Source organism: Thunnus albacares, chromosome 10 (assembly GCF_914725855.1).
Source record: "Thunnus albacares chromosome 10, fThuAlb1.1, whole genome shotgun sequence".
Lineage (NCBI taxonomy): Eukaryota > Metazoa > Chordata > Actinopteri > Scombriformes > Scombridae > Thunnus > Thunnus albacares.
Window position 1 is genome coordinate 17,928,440 of NC_058115.1, and position 20,674 is coordinate 17,949,113.

Consider the following 20,674-nt stretch of genomic DNA (forward strand, 5'->3'; position numbering starts at 1 on the left):
AAAAATCGACTTTGACAGCCGCTGATCAAAGGAATCTTGTTTTGCGGCGTGTTGTACGGATTTTAGCGTTAATTGGCTTTTAAGTTTGTGTGATTTGCTCGCAAATACAAACCGGATCTCGCCTGTTACGAGCTACATGTTTCTCTGTGATCGATTGGGAGTGACTCGGCAGAGATGTGAAACTCCCATTGATTGATCTCCACTACACTCCCCGCTGACCGGAGAAAACACTCGACAGCGAATACGAGAGGGGATTTAAATTGGACAAATATTGTCCAGCTTACTTGACGCATAAGGTAGCTATCGTTTTCGCTCATGCGGTATGAGCTAATCCGCTAGTAGCACTAGTTAACTAGTAGTCTAACATCGATACAAAGCGACGTTTGCTAGCTGGTAATGTCGGCACTGTTGGACTTGTTTTCCCTGCCAGATCCTGCTTCCTGTTAGCCTTGGGCTAGCTGGAAAAATCAGAAATTATGCTAATGAACGAGCAGGTATAGTTAGCCAACGCAAAGGGGTGTAACTTAACTACGTAGAGTGGGCTACCTGTTGCAGTTTATTTGTATTTTTTTTCACGAACTTATGCTAATAACTTTGTTTCACAGCCAGCTATCAGGGCAGCTGGTTTCTTTTAGTTTGCTAACGCTCGGTAGCTAGCCATCTTGCTTGTGTTGAGGGATTTAAGTATTTAACTTGGCCAGCTCTCTGGTGCCGATATTCACCTCAGTTAGTTGCAATTTCCTATTAATATATTCGTCGGTAATGAGCTCACTTGTTTGGGACCTAATTGCTTTATATTAATGCTTATAAAAATACTTTATTTCACTGTGTCAAAGCCAGTCAGAGCTCCGCTGTGAAAAGACAAAAGAGAGCCGGAGACTGTTGTTGTGGTAACGACGTTAACCAGAGATAACGAGCTTAGAAAAAATAGTATTTCATCACAGTTTTGTTATACTACATGCTTATATAAGTAGAATATTTTTGATTTACTTGTGGGCGTTGAAAAGTGGTGAAATAATTAAGGGGGAGACGAAGAGTGGATGGTGCTTGTGCGACATAAGCTTCCCTGAGCTGCTTCCAGGTATCTCATCTCATTTTAAAACACCAGCTTTAGATGCATTAGAAAACACTCATCCGGCCGTCATCAAAGGTAACTAGCTGGGTAGAGAGACGCGGACTGAAAAGGGAGGTTCCTGCCCGTTTCTGAGCGTCCATCTCTCCAGCCTGCCTTCATCACGTCCATCCAGCACCGCCCTCCTCCTCTCCAGCCATGGACCCCCCGAGGACTCGGTCGCGGTCTCGGTCTGGCTTCTATCATTTCGGCATGAACAGCAGCGTTGGAGGCAACAGCAGTGGTAACGCAGTCGGTAACGGGAGCATGATGAACGCCAGCGGAGGAGGGGTGAACTACACGCAGCAGAGCAACGCCGGCTGGGCGCCGCACCACGGTGGCCGCAGCTACCCGGAGAGCCAGCAGCAGCAGCACACCCAGGGGAGCTACCTGTCCGCAGGGGCACAGCGCCACTCTTCGCACGGAGCTCACAGACACCCCGGGGCCGGTAAGCAGGCTTCAGCAAACAGGGCCTGCAGCCCAGCTAGATGCATCATTACACACACACACTCACTCACACAAGATACACCCCCTGAGGGAGGGAGGAAGACCACTAGCAGGCTTTGAGATATTTAACTAAAAGGCTTGGTGCTTCCACTGCCAGCTGTTGCTTGAACGGCCAGCTGTGTGCTATGTCAGGTGTTGTAGAGGAGGCTCTGTTTTAGAGGTTTGGATAGCATTAACTCAGGTAAATAAGGGCAACTGGGATTTGTATATCATTGCTTGGCTTTATACTTGTATCACAATGCACCTTGCAAATTATCCTGGCCCTCAGTGGGAGTTTAGCACTGCAGGATTTTCTTTTGGATTGTCCAGAAAATGTGGTGCTGAAGGCCCGCAGATCATATTATGCTGCTCATGCTAAAGTAAGGAAGCAATCCTGTAGGTATTTAAATTAGAGTTAAAGTTTGAGATGATTATACCCAGCAATATGTAGACATACATAGAATGAAAAGGAAATAAATATGTCTGCTGGTTGGTCAATGGAAATTTTGTAAACTGATTAAAAGAGCAATTTTTATCTTTGAAAAGAGCACTGAACATGTTTGTAGATGCTGTGAAAGCTAAGTTCTTCCATTATAACAATTTTATCTTTTTTACAACAATGGCACAGTTTTCCATCTAATTTCACCATCAGCCCTATTATATTTAAGCATTAATGCTATTCAAGTTTTTAAAGTTACCCTTTAGCCTTTGCAAAGCTGTGTACTGCCTCCACCATCCTAAAAAAACAAAAAACAGATCTCTCATCTAGTGGTTTATTGTGGAGTAGTGTTAGATAAGGTGTTAAGTAAGGTGTGGTAGTTTTGAAACATTATCCAAATACAAACGAACCAAGACAAATGAACAATTGACCTGTGTTGACGTGCTGTTGGATTTCGTTAAGTTCACAATAGCATTGGTTCCTGACCCAACCCAACCCAAACTCACCCCAACCCCCCAAAACCCTAAAAACCCTCAGGGAATATGTGGGGAAAAACGTATGAAACCTCTGGAGAGACTGCATCTCAGCCTCCTTTTTTTTAAAAGCAGTTTTTCAATGCTTTAAACATTGACACCAGTCTGTGTAATGTTCAGCAGCTTCCTATTGCTGACCAATGGAAAGTGACTAGAGGAACCTTCTGTAATACCAGATTGGATTGCCTCAAAGGCAAAAAAAGTGCAGTGAATGAATGAAAGCAGGCTGTTAATGGGCCCCTGTTTTAATAGCAACACTGTTGCCAAACACCCAAAATAACCCACACAGAGGGGGGGCGCACACACACACACACGCACACACACACACACAAACACATGTTTCCTAAATTGAGAGACAACAGAGGGGTTTGTGTGAATGACTTAAACAGTGTATCTCCCAGCTGTGTGATCTCCTCTCAGCAGCTGCATATTGCCTCTTCCTCGATGGCTGGGGTCTCTGCTCTGTATGTGTGTTTTTTGTGTGTGTGTGTAACATGTGCTGTGTGTGAGAGTATTTGTCTGCACTTGCTTGTTTTGTATTACGCCTTTTGGCATCACAAAGAATGTGTCAGGATTGGGTTTGGGGGAGTTGTGTTCCTCTGTTTTACCCCTGTTTTTTTTTTTATTTTTTATCCTCTTTCTCTTCCTTCTCTTTCACTCCTCCACTTTCAACCACGTTATCACCCAGTATAGCTTTAATAGTGATTGTTTCAACCCACAACCTCCTGGCATAGCAACCATTTTTTTTCCCCAGATTTTCTTTAATACCGTTATGTGAAATAAAATAGATTGTTTCACTATTTTTGGCATGTTACTCCTAAATAATAGTTCAAGTCTTTGTATTTCAGTGAAAGACCAGGAAGAAATTGCTACTAGGTGACAGCTGATACTCAAAGTTTACTACCCTGCTTGACTCAATTGTCAGTTGTAGGAAAAAAAAAAAAATGGTGTCAGTCTTCCCCAGCAGCCATGCTCGGAGGAAACAAGGTCGTGTCTTCTCGCCAACAGAACCCGTCCAGTCCGCCTCACCATCCCCTCTCCTATGGCCCCTGGGGTGAATCAGCATTAACAGACCTAGTTCTCCACAAAACACATAGGCGGCTAAGACCCAGGACCCCATGAGGTCTAAAGAAAAGAGACGGTAGATGAATAAAGATGCAAGCCAGCGTGTTGCCCCTACTGTCGGCTAGTCAGTCAACCGCCTGTCCCTCTGTTCTCCACAGCCACTAGCAGGGCGTCTTTGAGCTGTCACTATCGGCAGACTTCACATGGCTCTGGAGAGGCGTCGCAAAGACGAAAAAAGGGGTGGGGGGGTTGCTCTCAGATCTGTTGTTTCTGAGGAGGCAGAAGAGGCTGTTTGGATGAGGGAGGCATAAAGGGAGAAACAGAAAGATGAGGGGAGGAGAGTTTTTTTTTTCCCATCTTTTTGGTGATTAAAGGTTTTTGGGGCCCTGCTTAGAGGAAACTCTTGTCAGCTGAGTTCAAGGACATCCTTCTTAAGCTGCAGAAATGTCTGTGTGCACATGCTGCATCCAGATTGCACATGTGGACTGTCAGATAAACAGCTGGGAGTGCATTGTGGTTTTCTGAGATTATGTTTATGACATTACTGCTTTATTCAGAGATGTGATTTCTCTCTTTTTTTTTTTAGCATTAAACATTTTTTTTTTTGGACATGCCAATCTCAATCATGTAAGTAAGGAAAGAAATCCAGCTGTTATGCAGATCTCTTTCTTGTGATGTCATTTGGTCTTTGGAGAGAGATTTTTATCACATGGAGATCAACGAATAGGGTGAGACACGCTACTGAGCAGTTGCTAAAGAGCTGATAATGGTTCACTGTTTTGCTCAGGGGCACTTCTCAACACAGGGACTCGAACCCAGGCCTTCTGTTAATGGTTAGGTCCAATCGTCACTACTCTCTAGTGCTGATGAAGAGTTATTGACTGGATTCAAACAATCTAATGTGTTAACTTTGGAAAGCTGAGAGCAGAATGCTTTTCTTGGTAGATCAGAGGGAATGATTTGTCTGTGAGAGCCAGAGAAGATGAGTCCATTGTGACTTCTATGAAGATGGCTTCCTTTCTTGTGCTGCTTTTTTCTTTCTTTCTTTCTTTCTTTTTTTTTTTTTAAAGCAGGGATTTGAAAAGCCTGTTTGGAAGACACCCTAGCTGAAGACAGGAGGGGTGTAGTACTGTTTGGTTAGCGAGATGTCAGATGTGCATTTTTATCATCACTGTTGGATTTAGTGCCGTTAAGGTGGTAGAACTGTTAAAGCAGATCAGCCAAAGCTGCGCTGCATCACAATAATCACTTTTTTTGGCATCTGCTGTGTTCGTAGAATGGAAAACAAAATCAAAGGCACCCAGCTGCCTGTGTGTTGTTGTATTTCTGTTGGCTTAGCAAGCGTATGGCCATGTGTCTTGTGATGTTGATGTTTTTCTCAGCTCTATCTTATCTGATTATGTTTTTTTTTTCCTCTCTGGCCTGCAGGAGGAGTGCTACATTTTCATCCAGATAACGTGTGCAGTGAGGATCGGGACAAAGTAAGTATGAAACATGACCCCGGCCTGTTGCCTTGATTTGCTCCTGGTTTGAATAGGATTTGTGTGTCATTGTTTTCTCTCTTTTATTCATTCTTTTTTTTTGTGTCTGTCCTCCTTTGTTTTTTCCTGACCCACCGTCCTCCTGCTTCCATCCCTCCTCTTTCACCTCTGTGTGCAGATGGAAGACAGCCCAAGCCCGAAAAGGCAGCGTCTTTCCCAGCAGTCCATGTTGGATCTAAACTCCGCCCCTCCTTCTACCCCTTCCTCTCCCATTCGCCCCTGGGAGCTCCCTCCCAGTCGTAGACCACACCCCCATTACATGCCAGAGAGATGCCACACGCCTGTTCGCAACCGTCGCAGGTAAGTGTGTGTATGTGACAAAAAACACATTGTCTTCATTATTAATCTGGTAATTGTTCAGCCTATAAAATGTCAAAAATAATCTATCTATCTGAATTTTTATTATAATTTGTGTCACCTCAAAGTGCTAAATAGGTACTAGTGAAATTATTTAATTTACAAAACAATTATCTGATTAATATATTTTATATTAACAGAAAATTTAACTGACAAATAGTTGCAGATTAGAAAATGTATCTACTATTTTGATAACAGATTTATCGCTTTTCAAGTAAAGATGTCAAACATTCTCTGGTTCCAGACTCTCAGATGTGAAGATTTGCTGCTTTTCTCTGGTTTATATAATTGTATATTGATAATTTTTGGACAAAAAAATGGAAAAAAGACATTTGAAGTGAAGATTGATTAAATTATTTAATCAGTGAATGGAGAAAATAATTGAATTGAGATTGATAATTGAAATAACTATTAGTGGCAGCCCTACATTGAAAACATTTAGATTTTGATTCAAGGTTTTAAACCAGATGAGCTCACACAGAACAAACTGCTTAAATATATTGCAGTGAAATAGTGGTGTTTACACAGTAATGTCTAGTGATGCCACTGATTAACCTGTTCTATTCTTTAGGGCTCTTTGAATGAAATTTAGATTTTTGAATGTCAAAAATCTAAATGTGTTCATAGTCAGACCTAACTTTTTGCAATAGGTGACAGCTCTAGTATTTATGATGATGCACATGATCATATAGCTCGTTTTGCCTCTTCTTTAGTTTTCCCCTCTTTCTTCCACCTCAGCCCTCCAATGAGACGCCAGCGTGGCCGGAGAGACCGTCTGACCCGCCACCACCACCACGCACACAACAACCACCATCATTACAACGGCAACAACAACCACCATCACCACCCAAACGCCCACCATCACCACCACCACCACCTGCACTCCCATCACGGCCCGTCGCCAGGCCACCAGGATGAGAACTATCGTCACCTGGCTCCCCCTCAGGGCTACCCACCCTACAGCCAGCAGCCTCCCAGAGGGCCAGGGCCCGGGCCTGAAGAGCGCCCGGGTTACCATCCCCCAAACCCCTCTCCAAGGCCCCTTCATCAGTCACCAAACCTGTCTCCCAGGCTGCTGCATCCTGCGGCACATCCACAGCACCCTCACCCCCACCCCCACCCATCCCAGCAGCAGAGCAATGTGGTGCTGGACCTCCATGAGCAGGTAAGTATAAAAGATGATGGTTTATGTGGAAAAAAAGTTTTACCACTGACTTACACAAGCAGTTTTACACTTGAGATAGGTTTTGGTGAAGAGTTTATTTATATATATATATATATATATAAATATTATTATTTTTTTTTTAAATTGTTGTTGTGTGCTTAGGAAACAGTGTGAAGATGAAAAGTCATCTTCCTGTGCAGCTCATATGTGTGGATATGACCATTGAACCAGTTGGATGTACTTCTAGGACATATATAAAAAAAAAAAAAAAGCAATGCAATTTAAAATGTGAGCTCAGCTACTCATGGGAATATTAACTTGTTTGCAGTTGAAGATGTCGACTACAGAGAGTATGACTAATGTGTTTTTTTTCAATGTTTCACTGAGATCTGTTTTGATCTTGAAGCAGTTTTATCAGCAGCTACATTTCCTATAATTTATCAAGGTAAACTCATCACTGTGTAGATGAAAGATTCAGTTAACTAATGTGGGCATGTCTGACTTGTCTGTTTTTTTTTGTTTTTTTTTTTTCCAGTGGAGGATGATTCAGTTAAAATAAGTTTTCTAATAGGCCAGGGTGGTGGAGTTTATTGGCAAAATGGAAACTTCACCCCTGGAGAAATTTTGGCTGGTATCATCAATCAATTCATAAAGTCAGATACAAGCAGGACTTAAATTTAATTTTAAAGCTTCATATTCATTATTTAACAAATTGTTTCTGGCTATCACTAATTCTGGTGGTAATACGTACATTTAAGTTGACTCTAGAAATAGTGAAACACATTATGGCACTAATTTGATTTGATAGGAGCGGTTCACGTGAATAGATAAACTCATGTTGGTCAGAATTGCTACGGGTGTAATCGTCATCTGGAGGCTGTTTGCGGATGAATAAGTGAGTTTAGATGTTTGACCTCAATCAGTTTCATTTGAATTCATTTACTATTTGAATTGCTGGAGAAATCGGAGCTGTGGCCAGAGATTCAGTTGTCTGGAACCAGGCTACGTCCTCTCATAAGCATCATTAAATTACAAATAGAAAGAGGTCTGTCAGGTATAATAAAAATCTGAATAGGTGGTTAACACCAAAGACACATCTGTTGTGTCATCGCTGATAGACAAGGTTTATGCTTTATTTGCTACCTGGAGGATGTTCATAGGTCCTCTGTGTCATAACTCCAGTTTTAAATCACAGTCCAACTGAATAAAGCTGAGGACCTTTGCTTTCCACATTCAGGGTTCAGCTCCAGTATCGTATCCTGTGTCTCCTCCTGGAGCTCCACCCGGCCTGCCGCCTCGCTCTGCCCCGCAACAGATCCCAGCATGCTCGGTGGTCTTCAGTGGACAACACTATCCCGTCTGCAGCGTACCTCCTCCTGTAAGCGTTTGTATAAGAAAGGAAAAGTAATTTTTCCAGATAGTAGTCAATTGCACATTTTTTTGAGGGTCTTTATTTTCATTTTATCAGTCAGCATCATGTATTTGTTATTTCTGTGTATTCATGCAGTTCTTAAATACTGTTTGCAACATATACTGAACTCTCCTCTATCTCTTTCTGGTCTCTATTAGGTCCTTCAGACTTGCTCTGTGCAGCACTTACCCATGCCCTACCCATTCCCATCTCTGCTGTCCAGTGACCCGGCCTTCCTGCTTCCCCCTCCTCACCTCCCCCATCCTCCCACACACCTTTCCCACCATCCACCTCACCTGCCCCAGGCTGGACAGTTTGGACCGTACCCGACACAGCAGGCCCGATCAGTGAGTAGGAAAGCACATGGATAAAAAATATATATACTGAAAGACACATCTTTTTAGTGATACATTTTTAAGATAATGATCAAACCACACAATTGTTTGAGCCTCTTAAATTACAGTATAATGTCATTTATTATTTGAATAATAACTACTGAATGTCAAATGTATGTTAAAATGTTAAATGTCATCTCTTCCTTCTCCCCCATTGAAAAATCCAGAATCTACAAATATGCAAATATATTTTGTTTTAAAAGTTTAAAGTCCCTCTCCACTCAAAAATATGTTTTTCTTCTTGTTCCTACAGTTGAATGTTTGAGCTTCACTGTGCAGAATGATGTTTGTGCAGAGTTTGTTTTCACATTCATCTGCTGAAGGAGGAAAGTTTCTCTGAGCTCCTTTTTTAAAATCCAATTTTAAGGGGCCTACTGATTACATGATTTGTGACATCACAAATGGTTTGGAAGCCAATTCAGGTCTAATATTCAACAAGTGTGATGTAGAAACTGGAAGCCTCCAGTGCACAAACACTGAGAACGGACTTTACAGTGAAGTAGGAGACATCTTGTGTCCAACAGAAATTAAATATATTTACATATTTATAGATTCTGGAATTTTTAATGAGGTAGAAGGAGGAGATGCAATTTTAAGGACTTTTACAAGATGATTGAACTTTTTTTTGTGGTAAAGCCATATCAGACACAGTTATTATTCAAAGACGACACATATACGTATACACATAGAGGGGATCTTTAACTACTGGACTCAAGATTTCTCCTACTTCACTGAAAAGTCCATTCTCAGTGTTTGTGCACTTGAGGTTTCAAGATTTCGCATCACAATTCTGTAAGTTGTATACTGGACCACAATTGGCTCCAAACTAGTTGTGATGTCACGAATCATGTGCATGTAAACACCTTAAACTCTTTCTTCAGCAGGTGAATGTGAAAACAGTTTTCTAGTGTCAAGTGAAGCTCAAACCTCCAAGTGAAAAAGTGAAAAAACACATTTTTGACAGGACTCCATCTCACACATGTATTCCTCATAAAAATGTGTCTGTTTTCTAGTGTTTCAATTCCTCCTTTTGCTGTGATCACATGAAACCAACTCGGATGGTAACGTAACGGATGGTTACTTGTCTCCTCCATCAACCTTTGCTTTTCCACTCATCTCCTCCAGCCGTTACAGAGGATAGAGAATGACGTGGAGCTGCTTGGAGAGCACCTGTCTTTGGGTGCGGGGCTCCACTATCCCCCTGCCACCCACCCGGCCCTCACCCCACACTCCACACAGCTTCACTTCCTCTCCCATGATCCCCTGCCGCAGGAGTTCTTCGGAGTGGTGAGCAATAAGAATAAATTAATGAATGAATTATTCATTCCTTCCTTTGCAGAAGTTTTTATTGATGCACTCAGGTTTTTTTTTTTAATCATTTAACTGCTGGCGAAAATAAAAGTCCACATGAATGATTTGACATGTATGTGTTGTGTGTCTTTAGTCTTATCCAAACTTCATTCCTCGACGTCTCCCGGGGCGACGGTACCGCTCGCAACAGCCACTGCCACCTTCGCCTTACCACCCTAGCCTCCTGCCTTACTTCCTGTAAGTAGATCAGTAAACTAACATACAAAGAGAAGACAGTTAAGAAGAAAAGGTTGTATTTTTAATTTGTAAAGGTGGTAGATGACCTGATATTTATTTTTGAAATTTGCAACCAGTTGCATGATGTTGATGATTATGTTGCGTGACTAATATTACTTAAGATCGAACAGACAAGGAAATCCCCCAGCTGTCGTCCTTACGAAAATGAGTAATCTTAAGGATAAATTTGACCTGGTTGATATCTGGTATTTTCAGAGAACTCATTTGATTAGTTATTAGGTAAAAGAAGGCCGTCAGAGCGGATTATTTTTTCTTATCATCTTTTGTGTCATTTCTAAACTGAAGATAAAGTCATGTCATTTTATTTTGTTCAAACTTTCAATAATTAAAGTTTTACAGAGACAAGCATGTTGAAAGTTGTCTGCAGGATAAGGAACTTTTTAGAGGTCTTACTAATTTAGACGTTAATTACATCTGGAAAACAGAGAGAATTTAATGATTCAACAAAGGATTTGTTGCATTGTTGCTTTTTGGACTATAAAAAGGCAGAATCATTGGATAAAGGGAAAAGGTGAAACATTTCCTGAGTCTTAAACATAGAAATCATTCAAAAAATATTTTTAAGCAAGATTTAAATATTTTAAATCGGATGGGGGAAAAAACATTTTGAGTCATCACTCGAGCTGAACGATTTTGAAACAATATCTAATTGCAATTATAATATGATTTGTGATATTAGAGGGAATTATAATTTTTACATTATAATTCTCATTTTCATTGAATAACATATTCAAATGATTATGGTGTGATTTTTGTGGGAATCTGTACCAAACAAAGATGCTTTCTAAGTCTGTAGAATATGGTGTGTAGGCCGGGACATCTCTGCAGCATGACAATATTTAATTTAATTAAATATTGTCACACATTTGACACATTTCGCCTTTAACAAATATTGTCCCTCCTGCGATTTGAAACTTGCAGTAGGCCATATTGCGATTTCGATAAAATTTCGGTTAATTGTGCAGCCCTGATCATCACCTATAGAACATGAATATGAATGTTATCAGAGCTTCTATTTGTAAAGTTTTAAGAGAAAGTTAAGATCTACACAGCTTAGTTGCTTAATTTGCTTTTTTGAGACACTGAGCATCAAAGTTCTGTGTTAAATCTCTCCCTCTGTAGCTCAATGCTGCCAGTCCAGCCCACAGGTCCTGCGATCAGTCTAGAGCTGGATGTTGATGATGGAGAAGTGGAAAATTATGAGGTTTGTCTTTTTTAAATGTTTTTATTCTTTTGTCTATATGTTTGCTAGATTGCAGACTCTGATTGATTGTTGTGGTGTTGCTAATGTTTTGATGAACAGGCCCTCCTGAACCTCGCTGAGCGTCTGGGAGAGGCCAAACTCCGAGGACTGACCAAGGGAGACATTGAACAGCTTCCCTCCTATCGGTTCAATCCTAATAACCATCAGTCTGAACAAACACTGTAAGTGCCATCACATGTTAATAGCAGTGTTTCCCCAATAATTGTACCAACAAGAACCCCTGCCAGGCCAAAAAAAGTCTTTTTTTTAAATGCCAAAAATAACACCAAATACCCCACTCATTTGGAAATCATTTGTGTGAATCAACCTCTGTGTCGTTGCCCGGGAAACTCTTAGTAGTGTTGCTCCTTTTTAAGGAATAGAGAAGTGTGTGATGTGTGTGCGTAGCGAGTGAGTGGTTGAGCGAGTGCAAGCAGCAGAAAAGTAACAGTGAATGTGAGCGGAGCAGAGGAAAAGGTTAGCAGTAAATTGTCAATCTGGCAGCTTCTCAAGATGAAGAAAAGTCTCATCTGTTGTTTCCCCAACTGTTGGAAAAGTGAAGGGGGTTATCTCCAAAGTTTGCACCAATGGGTCAGTCTAACCTGACAACACTAAACAGAGAAACAGAGAACAGAGAAATGTGTGGCTGCTGAGTCTCTCCCAAGTTTTGCTCAGTACACTGCCCCACCCCCACACTCAAGGCCGGTGCCACCACCCAAAAGCAGTCCACCTAGGGGAAACGCTGTTAATAGTGAAGGCTTCTATGATTAAATGTTTATTTGATCATCTAAATATCATTCAGTAAACAGACATGGTCTTTTTGAAATAATCTCTCCTGAATTCTGTAGTCTCATCAGTAACAGTTCAACCTAAATCTGTCTTAATGCCCTGTGTGTCATCTGGAAAGTGTGTTAAACATGAGGCTTCTTGTGTTTCCATACTTGACATGCTAATACCTGTTGTGTTGCAGGTGTGTGGTGTGTATGAGTGATTTTGAATCCCGCCAACTGCTGCGAGTTTTGCCCTGCAGCCATGAGTTCCACGGGAAGTGTGTCGACAAGTGGCTGAGGGTAAGTACCCCTCCCATAGACCCTGCTGACTCACACTGAGCTCGTAACACAGATATGCAACCCATGACTTAATTTGAGGCTTATTACACATTGTTGGGAATTGAATGTGTGTCTCAAAACAGAAGTATCATATAATAACCCATTGATGACTTCTTGCAAACTGTTTTGCTTCATCTGGGGACTCATCAATAACTTGTTTATTGTCTCTAAAAGAGAGAAAACTTTTGGTTAACGTTGCAAACACTCTCTAAGTATGTATTAACTGAGTGACACAGGCACCTTTTTAATTATAGAAATGTTGTGAGAATCAGACTTATGTCTGACTACACAAACGTCAGTAAAATGTGTAAACCACACTAAACCCAGGACAGGAACATCTAAAAAAGCTGCACACATACCTCGACATGTGATTTCCCTCTGAAAATGCTAAAAAAGACACACTTGAACATCCAAGTTCTTTCCTTAATCAGAACACAGTCTTGTGATTTACAAGCATGAGATGTTGCCCAAAGCCTCAGTCTGAATTGGGTTATAAGGATTACAAATCACTAATTTAAAATCTGTAGCCAAAACCTTTTTTTTTTTTTTTTTTTTTTACAAGGCAACCTAGTATTGAGTTTAGTTAATGTTCAAATGTCCACTTTGTGATTCACAACCTGTTTGAACGATATGAACTGCCTCTAGACTAACTTTTTGTTTCCTCTCTCTGTCCACAGGCCAACAGGACGTGTCCCATTTGTCGGGCTGACGCCTCTGAGGTCCAGAGAGACTCAGAGTGATCACATGACAGAGCCAGACACTCCTGATTGTCTGTCGAACACGTTCAGCACTGCCTGCTCCTGATCTAAACATACACATGCACGTGTTTGTACACACACACATTCACACACTGTTTCCTTACCTTTTTGTGTAACACTTTCTGCTCCTTCATCCTTCCTGTTTTAAGTTGTGTCTATCCTCTCTCCTTTTTGCTTCTTGAGTCGTTTTCTCTCCCTTTTTCACATGCATGCAGGCTCTCACCTCTTTCAGTGAATGACCTGCCTGACCCACCATTTTGAATTCTGTGTGTCTGTGTGTGTGTCTACACGTGCATGCACCACAACTGTGCAAATGTTGTTTAGTCAGCCCTAAATTGGGCTGACCAAACAACGTCAGCCCTTACATGATAGTGTGTGTTTTCAGTATGTGTGTGAGTGAGTGAGTGTGTGTGTGTGTGTGTGTGTGTGTGAGAGTGAGAGTGAGAGATTTTTAGACGTCCTGGAGCATGCCTGAGTGTCTGTTGTGTATCAGACAAGAGTAATGACATCTGAGACTTTTTGCTCTCATGAGTGACTGACTTTACTTCCTGTTTGTACGTTTATGCACTGTCTGTCTGTATGCATACTATGTGTGTATGTATGTTATAGACTTTAAGCCTTTTCTCTAGTTTGACACTAAGGGTCCATGCTGCCACTATACTTCTCGGTTGCCTATTTGATCCGCTTGTTTCAGTAGATTATTATTATTATTATTATTATTATTATTATTATTATTATTATTATTATTATTATTATTATTATTATTACTCGACCATTTTAAGTGATTGTTTTCCTGCCTGGCAGTTACCTCATCATTCCGGTTTTGGTCATCATTCATTACAAGCGCTTCACAGCACTACTTTGAAATTAAGCACATTATATATATTTTCTTTTCCTTTCTTTTCTTAGCAAAAATAAGTTTGTCTGTGACTTTGCAGTGGCACATGTGAGATATATATATATATATATCTATATATATATCTATATATACTGTATAAATCTATGAATATCTGTATACCAAATAAAAGGCTTGATATGAACTTTTTAAACTTTGCATTTTGTATATATATTTTTTGCTTTTTCTTAGCAGCAGATAAAGAGCTAGTACCGGATTTCTGTGTTAGATTTGTATTGGTGGTCGACTGCAGACTGGTGCTTCATTCAGATGGTTTGATTTTTTTCAGATTTTGGTCTGGTGTTGCGATGGCTTCAAGCAGCCACTAGGTGGTGTCACTGCTCTTCCTCTTTACCATCATTCCACATCTGCCCAAATTGTGGTCCTAGTGTTTTATTTCTCCTGATATATATATATTTTGTTTTACAGGTAAACAGTATGTATTTAACACTATTTATATAGGATTTGTTAAACAGAAAGTGCACATTACAGCCTTTATACATAAAAATACATTTTGAGCTGGCTTGTTGACCTTGGATGAAGTGAGACAGTGGTGACTCTAAATAGTAACCGTCTTCCACAGGGACACACAGATTGTTTAACCTGGAGTTCTTCATTTTCCGATCACTCTGGGCTGTAGGTATTAAGCTTTCCCAACATCAGTCTCTGAGGTTCACACCAGACTCTCGACGCTGCAGTTACGCCTGTACATATCCATAAAACAACCACAGGTAGGAAATAAATCAGCCTGAATCAAGGGGGCATGAACGAGCAACTTAAAGGCTTCACACAAACAATAATAACAGTTACAGCTATGTAAGTGACAAATAATAAGAATATATTAGACCTAAAATATGAAACAGTCCAACAGTTGAATCATTCAAAAATGTATAATGTACTACAGTGCGTTATACAGCTCAAACCCACAACATGAATGATTAAGGTAAACTAGATAAGTTAAAATAAATCAACAAGTACAGTAAGATTATGAGTGTGTGTGAATCTGAAAGTTAAAGAACAAACGGAACAACAAACAAAGGAGTTGGAGCAACCAATCAATCAATTAAAGACCACTGTAAACAACTTGATGAACTGAGTGCATTATCAGTGAATTGCTCCTTTATCTTCTATAACAATATTAAATATCAACATTAAATATTAAAACAATATTAATATATAAATGTCAACATACAGTTGGTTTACACACAGGCACTCACAGCTTGCGCCTGTTTCTCCTCCGTCACTGTTTGTTTCCCTGACCGCACACAGCTGTTCCCCTAGCAGCACACACCTGTTGTCTTGTGCCTTCTGTCGATGAACAGTTACAGGAGTCGTGTTATTGTACGTATGAATACAGTATATTTAACAGGAAATCTGCAGATGAATTCTAAAAGGCAGATGTCACCTCTAGGCTCTACAGCAGAAATGGCTGCAGTTTTGAAAGTAACTTGCTTGAGGCACAGAGAACACAAATGTCACTGTTTTTCCACTGGAGACAATTTATAGAGCACATTTACAAAGAATACGACAGAAGTTAAGGACAATTTTATTATTCATAGTGCCATTCATCCTGATAGATATAAACACACCCTGTTTTTGGTGCAGTTTTTGCTGTCTTTCAACTTGTGGAAGAACTTATGGTGACCTAAGGCTGAAGATACTGGTTTTGTGCTTTCATCAGTAAGATTTTGTGTCAGATATGCATTCAATCAAAGTGTAGATATAACTATGATTTTTTTTTAATACACGGTCTAGTAGCCAGTTTTCTTATTTGGAGTCCAGCCTTGGATGTAAACTGCACAACAGTAGTCAAAACATACAGAATAGGGTGATGCAGGTTTATGCCATCTAAAACTTGCAAAAGTCAGAAAGTTTCAGAGAGAGAAGAGTGTATATTTTTCAAGTTCATGTTTAATTAAATGAGAAGCCTCCTGGCCTAATGACTCACTGTCTTCTCTTCCTTGTGCTTCAATCTGTGCAACTGTTTGCCTCCTGTCTCCTTCTATCTTTCAATTCTTCCTTATCGCCTCTAATCTGCCATTTCTCTGCTTCTCTTCCTTTTAGTTGGTTTTACTTCTCATCCTTCTATCACCTCCCTTTTCTGATTTTGTTTATCTTTCCTCTACCACTTCTATCCTTTCCTCCAATGACTTTGATCTTCTTCTTTCTCCTGTCTTCCTCCTGCACTTTCCCCCTTCCACTCTGTTTTCTACTTTCTCACCACTCTGTTCCTTCTCCTCTGCTGTCTTTTTACTTATGCATCCTCTCTTCTTGCCTCTGCTGTGATCACCACCCACTCCTTTAACTGCAGCTGCGCTGCAGCGCAGTGAAGTAGAAGCGATTAGGGGATTTCTGCCTAAAACTGTCTGCCCCGTTACCCACCTCAGGGAGCAAACAATATTTGTCTTGTCTTGCTTTCTCTTTCTCACTCGCCCATCTCTAATTTTCTGACCGGGGTTTTATGAGGCCATCATTCGCCTAAACTTTGATGGCAGATGATCCCACACTCAATACTTCAAAATGCAGCAATGACCAGGTATTAGTTTGGTTGTGTATAGTTGTACATCTTAACAGCATCATATTCACATTTACACCCTGACTGCAGTGTAAAATCTGCATAAACTTACCAAAATAACTTTCTTCTTACAGTAACACTGTAGCTGCCAAGAGGGGTCCCACGGGTAAAAATTCTGCTTTAAATGTGTAGCTGCACTCCAATCACTCGTGTCTGTCTGTCCTCAGGCTGCGCCTGGACTGTGAAGAAGAGGAACTTTCTTCAAGTCTGTCAGTTGCAGGTCAAACAGAGGGGAAGAAGCAGCAGAAGAACAAGAGCAAGAAAAACAAGAAGACCCACTTGAATTTCTGTATTTTTGCACATGCAGCTTATTGTTTCTATATATAAACTTTCAGGAGACTATTAGGGACATTGCCTAAACTGCCTCTGTATTCTATTATGACTTCCTTGAGTTACCTTACTAAATGTAGAACCCTGCTCTGCTGATATATGGCTGTTTTTGTGTATTTATACAGAATGTGTGGTTGCATGTGTTGAAGGCTCTGACTTTTTAAAGCATTTTAACAGTTTAAAGTGAAGGAGCTGCTGCTCTGGACTAGTTACAATGTGAAAATAAAAGCAATGACGTCATTGCTGACGACTACTCAGGGCAAACCTCAGGCACTGCTTCTATTTGGCTTTTTATTTCTGCTTTAGTCTCTCTATGCTTGTGAGAACTGAATTGTGACAGTCTTAGAAGAACATTATGATTTGTGAAGTAATTTTGGTCTGTTCTCACAATGAATTGTTAGTTGTCAAGACTGCAAGGAGGTAGAAAAAGGACAGATAAAGGATTACAGTTAGGCCAAGGGTCAGGATAAATTAATGTCAGTACAGTGTCTCTATTTCCTCTGTGTGCATAGAGTCACAAATCAAACCTCACCAGCAGCAGCAAACACCTATTGGATGAAAGTATTGAGGCCCATATTTAACTGTGCTGTGTTTCTATCGAATGTATAAGTCTTTGGGACAAAAACAAGTTGCTTCAACAGGGAAAAAAACTCCATAAATAATTCTGTGATGTACAAAATTATATACTAATACTGCAATGATTAGGACCTACATCATTTTTTCTACAATAAAAAAGTACTTAATTTCTCATATTTTTGTCTTCCTTCATTCTCTCCTCCCTCTGAACCAACAGAGGAGAAGCTTTTACACCTCAGCTGTCTCTGCTCCTCTCCTCCAGACAGCCCACACTTTTAATGTCTAAATGCAAGACTGTGTGTTTAAGTGTGTGTGTTTCTGTGTTGTGCAGACTGTCTCAAGCTGACAGGCTACATGGATTCTCCATCCTGCTTGTATATAAAAAGAAAGTGAGGGCATCAAGCTCTTCCCGCTTCACTTCTACTCACACTCATATACGGTACACACATGCTCACGCACGCATGTGCACGCTTGCACGCACTGTATCTTCTTTCTTTCACTCTCTACACATGAACGCACTCAGCAGTGTGAGGGTTAAATGTGGTAACGTCAGCAAGGCAGGTTGTTTCCTGCCTATCTCCCAGAGTGAAGTGTGCGTGGGTGTGTGTGTGTAATATTTATTTCATAGGGATTTCCCCCTCTGCATGCTGGGTGGCTGCTGGCCATGTCATCATGTTCTGAGCTGTCAAAGGACATCACTGTCACTTGTGGGACATGAGGTGTGTGTGAGAGAGAGAGAGACAGAGTGAGGGAGAGACAAGATGGGAACAGAGAGACAGACGGAACTAGGATGTGTGTATGTGTACGTGAGAGTGTGTGTGTGTGTGAGGATAGGTGGAGTGGAAACAGTGCAGTATTGAGGGCTCAGTGGGAGTGGCAGCGTCAGGCAAAGGCTTTCCATTTGACACATTTAGTCGGTGAGGAGAGGCGAGCTTGGAGGCAGAGTGCACCCCACGTGTTTGTGATATATACACACTGTGTGATATACTGTATGCACTGTACACGGACAGCAGGACCCTCCGGTCTTCTTCCCAGTCTACTGGATAATTCCCTCTCCAGGGAGCTGGTATGAGCCATGTAGAGAGGAGCAAAGTTCATGAAGCCATCATTGTCAGTTAGCTTTTTTCAGTTTAAAAAGAGTTTCAGTCCAAAACAGAAAAACTTTCAAATCATGCCCCTTACGCAGAAATAAAATCTAGCATATTACATGATAATCATTTGAAATTAATGTAAAACTCACAGTATGAAACAATTACAATGTAGATTATTTTAAGACTGTATTTATGTACTCATCAAGTATTGAACTGGGAAATCTGAGATACATTTTGTTCTGAAGACAGATAATGAAGATTATGAAAGACAATTGTTGTTATGTTGCCATTTTGTCATACATATATTTCTGATTATTAAATAGTAATGTACATACTATGATGATTTAAGAGTGTCAATTTTCCATCAAATGGCTCGACAAAACCCTGAAAGATATCTTAAATTCCTCCAGTACTATACAGTACAAGTTGATTGTAGACATGAAGATCTTAAGATCTGATTATGAAAATTATTTAAAATGGCTTTATTCATTTTTGGACTCTTTAATGTTTGAAAATGCATTCACCCTATTCATCTAAAGGCTTCATTAATTCTTGCAGACTCATATCCCAGTTTACTTTTCTTCAAAAGGTTTTAACAAAATTGCACCTTCATGTTTTTTAATCCAAATCCTAACTCAGGTCCAAACCTTATCTTTATTCTAGCCTCAAAACAAACCTCAGCCCTGACAATGAACTTTCATCTTATGAAAACCTGCAAAAATGACTCAGAAAGTCTAAATCAAATTAACTTCATTCTCACATTGATGGAAGTATTAGAACACACACATTCATGCCTCTATGAATCTATGAATACACACACACACACACACATAACACATAAATCAACAAACACAGACAAATAAAATATGCAATAAATGTGACTGATGTTCTAATACAAAATCATCTTTAATGTGAGTGACATCAGCCATATTTTCACTTTCTCTCTCTCTCTCTGTCTCTCTCTCTCTCTGTCTCTCTCTCTCTTGCTATATATATATATATATATATATATATATATATATATATATATATATGTATCTGTCCCTTTGGTTATCATTTTATTTATCATGTGGTGTTACATCAGTTTTCTCCAGTGATTTGATATTATTTAAGAGGCTGAAAAGTACATCTGATGCCAGCTGGCTTGATAATTTGTCTGGGGGTAATTTTTTGTCCAGGGGTTTATGTCACCTCATGCCAGTATAGCAAATCAGGCCATAGAAACAAAATTTATAGCACTGTGTAAGTGATGGCTCCAAGGCAACGTTTTGAGACACTGAAAATGGAAAAGTATTACGCTCTGTCTCAAGGAGGTTTGGTAGACAGGTCAAAGTTGCGCTGAGAAAATATTAGCCACATATGTTACCTCCTGAAAGCGATGATGGCTACAATTTGTGCCATGAAATTGAGTCAAATCAATTCTATTTATACAGCCCAATATCACAAATCACAAATTTGCCTCTAGGAGCTTTACAGCATATGACACCATCTATCTATGAATTGAACAGAGCTGTGAGGTTCTGGTTGTTTTGATGGAAACCTCCGACAAACATCTACACACACTTTATGTTCACAGAATTTAAAAATCAATTGGATAAAAGAGAAAGGCAAATTTTACCAACTAATTTCTGAAATTAACCATCAAATTCTATAACTAACTTAAACTTACAAAAATAGATTTTTTGGTTTGATATTTTGGCCTCGCTGTAATTCTTAATCTCTCCTCAAGACGTCAGTTGTCTGTGATGTTTTGGTGAAAGCAGAAACCTCTGATAAAGAGTACATCAGCACTGCGATGGTAGGCCAAGGCCAGAGAGGACCCTTCTAGACAACAAAGATAGGTGGTATGTGTAGCCAAATAGAAACTAGTGAACCGATTAGACTGATTTTTCATATCATAGGCCAATCTGCTTGGGTTAAATACTGACACTCAGACTGTCAGAGGGCAGAACGGGAAGAGACAGTATCCGAGTTACACCAACTTGG

General features: G+C 40.2%; 1 protein-coding gene across 1 annotated transcript; it reads left to right on the forward strand.

Annotated features, from left to right (window-relative positions):
• Positions 1–36: 36 nt before the first annotated feature.
• LOC122990497 (E3 ubiquitin-protein ligase RNF38-like) lies at positions 37–14,261 on the forward strand. The gene is made up of 12 exons (XM_044363863.1): positions 37–1,559; positions 5,063–5,115; positions 5,294–5,475; positions 6,271–6,697; positions 7,935–8,075; positions 8,267–8,455; positions 9,629–9,790; positions 9,948–10,051; positions 11,234–11,315; positions 11,415–11,536; positions 12,325–12,424; positions 13,141–14,261. The coding sequence occupies exons 1-12, from the start codon at positions 1,271–1,273 to the stop codon at positions 13,201–13,203; spliced, it is 1,914 nt and encodes a 637-aa protein (XP_044219798.1). The 5' UTR covers positions 37–1,270; the 3' UTR covers positions 13,204–14,261.
• Positions 14,262–20,674: the final 6,413 nt, after the last annotated feature.